This window comes from Clavelina lepadiformis, chromosome 3 (assembly GCF_947623445.1).
Source record: "Clavelina lepadiformis chromosome 3, kaClaLepa1.1, whole genome shotgun sequence".
Classification (NCBI taxonomy): domain Eukaryota; kingdom Metazoa; phylum Chordata; class Ascidiacea; order Aplousobranchia; family Clavelinidae; genus Clavelina; species Clavelina lepadiformis.
In genome coordinates this window covers 18,241,106-18,248,051 of record NC_135242.1, presented here as the reverse complement: position 1 = coordinate 18,248,051, position 6,946 = coordinate 18,241,106, and the positions used below count along the sequence as shown (strand labels likewise).

General features: G+C 36.0%; 1 protein-coding gene across 1 annotated transcript; it reads right to left on the bottom strand.

Annotated features, from left to right (window-relative positions):
- Positions 1-1,362: 1,362 nt before the first annotated feature.
- LOC143450493 (nucleoside diphosphate kinase homolog 7-like) lies at positions 1,363-6,061 on the bottom strand. Its single transcript, XM_076951059.1, has 9 exons — positions 4,876-6,061; positions 3,767-3,802; positions 3,516-3,626; positions 3,200-3,366; positions 2,878-3,039; positions 2,450-2,657; positions 2,087-2,257; positions 1,706-1,882; positions 1,363-1,625 (listed from the first exon to the last, which is right to left on the bottom strand). Exons 1-9 carry the CDS (start codon positions 4,876-4,878, stop codon positions 1,485-1,487), a joined length of 1,176 nt encoding a protein of 391 aa, XP_076807174.1. The 5' UTR covers positions 4,879-6,061; the 3' UTR covers positions 1,363-1,484.
- Between the last annotated feature and the right edge of the window lie 885 nt (positions 6,062-6,946).

The window sequence follows — 6,946 nt, the reverse complement described above, 5'->3', positions numbered from 1 at the left end:
ATTTTTTTCAACAAGCTCTTGTTGGACTTCAAAAACACATAAAATTCCCCACAAGACATGCTTTTGAAGTTGTACTGAAGTGTTAAAATTCCTTTCATTGTTTCAATGGTCATCTTATTTCTTTCTTTTGTCCACTGACTCTGCATCAGTGAAAACACCCGCTTTACATTTGCATTGTATGGCGCCACAGCAAAGAAAAACTGGGCAACCCTTAGTAATTCTGAGAGACATTCAGCGTTTTTTGACTTTTGAAAATACCTGCACCATTTCTTATGTGCTGGCAGTGCAGTAAATTCTTCGTCACTGATGCAACATTCCATAAACGACTTCAACGACTAGAATAAGCCAACCCTAATGCTGTTCAACTTCAAAGGTAGTAAACAACTTACGTCATAAACGAGGTGCAGACAGATTTAAAGCAGACAGTTTTGACGAGCTGAGAACGTTCGCGACCTAGAAAAAGTTGGAAAAAAGGTGGCAACCTAGAAAAACTTGGACTAAAAGACAATTTAAAAAAATTCCGGACTTTTAAGCACATTTTAGCATTTCTCCTTGACGCAGATTTGAACACTAAATTCCCTGACATGTCAGGGAAAATCTTGACATATGGCAACCCTACACTAAGGTAACTCGTCAAAGCCAAACGCGCCGTCGGTTGCCAGAAAAAAACACTTCAGTGATTCCGTGACAGCATCATCGAAAGATCTCTATTAACATTGACTCCTGGGAATCTTCAGTAGTGAACCGCTCAAGTTGACGTGAGCTTGTGATTAAAGTGCTAATGCAGCAGTAGAACTACGTAGGCCTACCACCAAGAAGCAAAAGCCATCTGAACTTAACTCCCTTAAGCAGGCGTCAAACGTCAAAAACGGCCATAAAATCTTTGTTTGTTTTTATCATACAGTGAATTTACTAAAAGACTGATTACTCGAAAAATCCTGTATCGGGTTCTCTGAAATTTTGCATGTCAGTGTAGTATGTTTTGGACTACCACTCCATAAAATGACATCAAAAAACCATTATTCAAACTTTTTAAACAGAGGCGCAAAATAAACACTAAAATTTTTGATCTAAAAAACTCAATGTAAGCTACTTTAATGCTAATTTGTAGCCTAATTCTGCACTCAACCTGGGACATTGAAGCACGCCAACTGCTAGGGTAATTCCCATGTTGCCTTCTGATTGGTCTAAACAGGTTTTTTAAAGCCCTACGTAAGACGTCCAACAAAATCAAAGAGATCTTAGTTTTAAGTGTTTGACATCTCCTTAACCATCTCCGAATCGTAGAAGTCGCCATCAATGACACCCTCTTGGGAGCGACACTAAGCTAATTAGAATACTGTAGGCTACTTACATACAAAATAAAACGGGTGCGTTTTAATGGAATATAATTTGATCGCATCAAACAGAGAAAATAATTACTAGCAAAATATGCAATTTATTGACGAGTATACGCAAACAAAAAATAAAGTGCTGGGCAAAGATTAGTGTGGAAGAATGCGGAAGAAGTATTCGACCTCTAAGATACCGTCATCGGGAAGGTCAGTGCAATGGACGGCATTTTGGATCTTGTCTTTGCCAAACATAGCTCGGATTGTTTTCGGGCGTAAGTGTCGAGCAATTTCCTTGGAAGTATCAGATAAAGTTTTGAAAGCTGTCAACAAGATTGCTTAAGTATTTAACAATTCAATGTAAATTTTCTTACAGGATCAGCTGGGCCACAAAATTCACGGAATCGATTAGCAGTATCTTGATCTTTCCCAGTAATTTCTAGAGCAACACACGGTCCATTGCATAACTCGTTTACCATGCTTTGATATTCTGCCACCACACTCTTGTATACCTCGTAGAATTCCTCAGCATTTGCCTTTTCGATATTTTGCTACAGAAAGAACAAAAAATGAATGATTAGCTTTGCAACATAAGTTTATGATTTGTATTTAAGCTCTGCACATCACTATTTTCAACAGATAATTTTTTTCATCGCTGGAAGCTACGTCAAATGCTAAGATCACAGACATGCAGTTTTAAAGTTGGCAAATTCTAATTTTTGTGAAGTATAGATACAACATTTTCCAAGCCGTACCATGCTCAAGTCTGTTACTGCAAATCCTGCATCTTGAATTACAGACAAAATGTCTCCAATCAAACCACTTTTCACAGCATGGGGTTTTATAACGCAACAGGTGCAATTTTCATACTTTGCAGTGCCCGCCAGTTTGCTCTTCCCACTTGACGGAAAAAAGAATTCAATTTCCTACAAGAAGTGGAAGGCAGTTCAAAAACTACATAAAATATTAGGTCAACTGAGTGTCTTTTATTTAAACATAAGCATTAAAATAGTTCCTTTTTAATCACACTCATGCATGCAATTTATAACTAAAACAATATTAGTATTAATTAAAGTTGGCAATTATCATTTCTTCATATCACAAGCGAGCAATCTCACCCTTTTTGCAGAAGTGGCGCTGTCTGAACCATGTGCAGCATTTTTAGTGTTATCAGTTCCAAACATAGCTCTTAAGCTAGTTGGCTCTTGCTCCCGAGCTGCATTAGAATCTGTTGGTCCAAGCAATTTTCTCCATTGCTTTACTGCATCAGATCCCATAATTTCCATGGCAACAACTGGTCCACTTGTCATGTAGTCAAGCAGGGGGCTGTAAACAACAAAAAATTAAACTTACTTTATTTTTCATAAACGTGGTGGACACCATCAGATTGGTGTTCACCACGTATACATCTTACTTAGTACAAAGTACAACCACGTTCAATCTAGTATATCAAGTTTCACAATCAGATACTACAAAAGTACACTAAGTACAATCAAAACAAATAATTTACAGATATAATGTACTTTTACTATTCATATAGTCATACTTATAAAAGGGTTTTGACTGGTGTTCTTCATAGAAAATGGCTGCATCCTTTCTGGTAAGTTGAACCATTTTAGCCTTGCACACTTGAATGTCATTTTCTTTCAAGCAGTTGATGATAGTTCCCAGTTTGGATACAGCATCTGGCTTCACTATTGCAAGTGTTCTAAATAATAGTTTACAAATTAAGATAACAAAAACTAACATAAATTATTTAACACAAATTAACAAACATTTTACAAAAGAAAATCTCCATGGTAACGTTTTCTGCAATGTCACTATCATATTCATATTGCATAATTTAAACCGGCTGTAGTGTAACATACTTTTCATTTTTATTTCCCATTTTACTTTCAGTAAAACGATCTCCAAAATCAACAAATGTCAACTGTCTTGAATAAATGCTGAGTTTGCTTCCAATATACAAATCTTCCACTTTGACGTGGTCGAATTTGGTTCTGCTTAAAAATTTGCGCCTGTTCTTGATGTCATACTGTGCAAACAATTATTTTTAAAAATTAATTTACAGCTGTTCAAATAATATTGGTTATAAACATAAAATCAACTTTGCCTACACTAACATTTCAAGCACTGCTATTAAATACTTATACAATCTGGCAAAAATTTGCATTCACATCTTACCATCTCCACACTGCTGTCTTTAGGATAATATAAAAACTGGTATCGGCGAATGAGTGCTGCTTGTGGATCATACCACTCTGTTATGAATGAGTATCTTTCATCTTGTGCAGACTGGTAGAAATATCACAATATGTAATTTGTAGAATATTAATTATGATAGATAATTTTATTTTCCTGCTTGTTTGTGTAACAACTTTATTTACAGTCATAAAAATTTAGTTTTATCTTTTTATTAAATAGTTTCAGCTTACCGATGGTTCAATGTATGCATCTGAGTAACCAGGGAACTAAAAAAAATAAGTTTTTTTTTATAAAATTTAAAAAAATGTTTAATAAGCCTATAGAATGTCATCCTTCTTTGTGCTTATAGAATACAAACTACTCTTTTTGCCATAGTGGAAAGTATGGTACCTGCATGCAAGATTTATCAACGTGCACGACAAACTTTTTTATCTTCGCACCGATTTATAATAAATAAATAAACAAAGAACAAATGGATGCTTGAACATCAATTTGTAATAAATAAACAAGGAATTGAGGCTTCAGTGAAAGCCAAAATTTGCATATTTCCTCACACGGTTTCTCATAGATACTTTCAGGGTGGTCCAAGACCGCGAGCATAAAGGGCCATATTAAGATTTGAGGAAAACATTGTGGGTCGCAAATGGGGAACTCAAAAGTTAGCAAAGGTCTGAGGATGCTGTTTTAATCTACTTGATGCTTTGCTGCACACCTGCTTGTTTGCAAAATTGCTTGCAACAAAAAGCTAAAATCATCGCATGTATGTATCACCAAACAATACTGTGACGGTAGCAGTAAAAAGGCATTATCACCCATAATAATCACATATTGACTAGCACTTGAATAATATACGACTTATCTCAGGATGTGGTTAAAGTAACCCATTTAAATAAAACGGGGTGTATTTTACTACATAACAACTGCAGATTTTGCAATGGAAAACACAGCATATCAAAACTCCGAAAGTATTTGCAGGCCGCAAAAAATCTGTCCGCGGGCCACATGTGGCCCGTTTGCTAGGGTTTGGATCACCCTGGTTTAATTTGTAAAGTGCACACAGAGTATGTCCATCTATTGCCTGCTGTATTTTCGGGAAAAAGTCCCCAAAGGGATATATAGAGCACACACTGCAAAGTTAGCAACTATTAGCTGTACTATATTGGCTACAGGTAGTCATATCTAGTTACTTTTAATATTGAGTCTGGTTACCATATGCCAAACAAGCAGAACTTGCTAACACTGTCAAAATTTTTGAAACATTAACAAAAGGAAACACACATTTTTTGAAAGTTCACTCCCTATCACACAACCTTTGACAAATAATGGATAATGCACTTACCATATTTTACTGTTTATTTCTTGGTTTGATTAAAAATAATGTTGTTGATATCTGAAAAACAAAAGCTGAAGACTTTGGTATCTAAGCCGTAATCCTGATATCATTTTTACCAAATACAAAAAATACAAGATTTTGATAAAGAAAACTATTTTACAAAATTGTAACAGCCCAAAGTGAAAAATGTGGCAAGCACATGCACCATAGCGGAAATTGTGGAAGTTGCACCCATAAAGTTCCTCAATGTGCACAACGATTTTTTCACTTGCACATCAATTTATAATAAACAAACTAAAAACTGGTTGTTTGAACACCAATTTATAATAAATAAACAAAAAATTGACTGAGGCTTCTGTGCACGCCATTGCCATGCCACGCCAAAATTTGCGTATTTGCATGCATGGTTTCTACTTAAAAACAGACATACTTTGCAGCCTGGCACATGCACAGGACTCATCAACGTGTCCGCTAAATTTTATAATGTTCACACCATCTCATAATAAATAAACAAACAAGGCATGCTTAGCTGTTTAAATGCCGATTTATGACACATCAGCTTAAAATTGGGCTTCAGTGCAATTAAGCCTGGGCTAAGGTAGGCTTCGGCATGCAAGATTTCTTGATGTTGTTGCTAACTGCCATACTTTCCAGGCTGAACTTGCATAAAAACTAGCTTGTTAACCGGGGATCGAGCCGTGAGGAATCAACGCCGAGTTTAAATCAGGCAAAAACCTTCTTCAGTTTGAAAATAAACTTTATGACAGCCAAAGGCTATTGTGATATTTCATAGTAGACAACACCGCAACGTCACCTCAACTTGTGCACTCCAACTTGGAGGCCCTGATGGCAAAGAATTATGAGGAATTAGAAAACATATTATATCGTAATAATTCCGCAACACTCGATCCTGATGCAGTTTGCAGGAGTACAAAAGTAAAGGAGACTCAGAAAGTCATTACACACAGACAGTTACCAGCACTTGAACGCAGCGATGATTCCTCATTGCTCAAGCTTATTTTTGCGCAACTTTCGATTATCACACGCATACAAATGTTGTACATTACTTAACTTGCCTACGAGTTTACTCTAAAGCAAAAGATCTCCTTTTCAATCAGCCTACTAAAAATAAATTACTTTGGCGCTAACCAGTTCTTTCAAGTAGGTAGATACAGACATTCACGTTTGCAACTGACTTAAAGGTAACGCTCCATCGCGTAGTTGCTACGATACGATATGAAATTTACCGTAATAGAAATCTCAGAGCTAAAACGTAACTAAAGCATTTCGTTGTGCCAATTGCAATTTCCAATAGATACTACAAAAATTCGGCACAAAAAATACATTATTCTTTAATAAATAGCAACTAACTAATATTAAATAATACAAATAAATTTAAATCTTATACAGTAAGTTTTTGACAAAACTACAAAAAAAAAATACAACTGGAAGTTTGAAATAGTCATTCGCTACTATCGTATCACAACGATATGCTATGATATCACAATCTTTATCCTCAGACTAAAGAAAGTCTTCGCACGGCAACTCTGTGATGATTCCTCATCGCTCGAGCTGCGAGCCAGACCTAGTGCAAAAGTTCCAACTTCTACTCATTTATTGTTTGTTTTCTTTGAACAATAGTCAAAAGCACTCACAGTATGTATTTTCTATGTAGCCTATACCTATGTATTTTCTATGTATTTATTTTTATAGTATACATAAGCTGGATAGACAGGCACAGTCTTGGTGAAGAGTGGGCATGGTTGTATGCAGTAAAATCAGTCATTTGCTGTTTACAGATGACCTAGTTCTTCTGACTTCTTCCGAACCTAATTTTCAACATGCACTCGATCGTTTTGCAACTGTTTGCAATGACTCCGGGATGAAAATAAGCATAAAGAGAACTGAGGTACTCTGCCTCTCAAGAAACCCTGATCAATGCTCACTGCAAGTGTACGGAGAAACACCGGAACAGGTTAAGAAGTTCTGGTAGACTTATATGGGAGTGTAATTCATGAGTGATGGAAGGTAGAACACAGAAGTAGACACCCAAATTATTAAAGCAAATGCAATCATG

Bases quoted from the DNA above. Each gene is read 5' to 3' on its own strand.
- LOC143450493 (XM_076951059.1), bottom strand. The intron at 3,040-3,199 runs GTATGTTACACT...ACTATTATTTAG, and splicing joins ATGGGAAATAAAAATGAAAA to AACACTTGCAATAGTGAAGC. The intron at 1,883-2,086 runs GTACGGCTTGGA...TTCTTTCTGTAG, and splicing joins CAGTAACAGACTTGAGCATG to CAAAATATCGAAAAGGCAAA.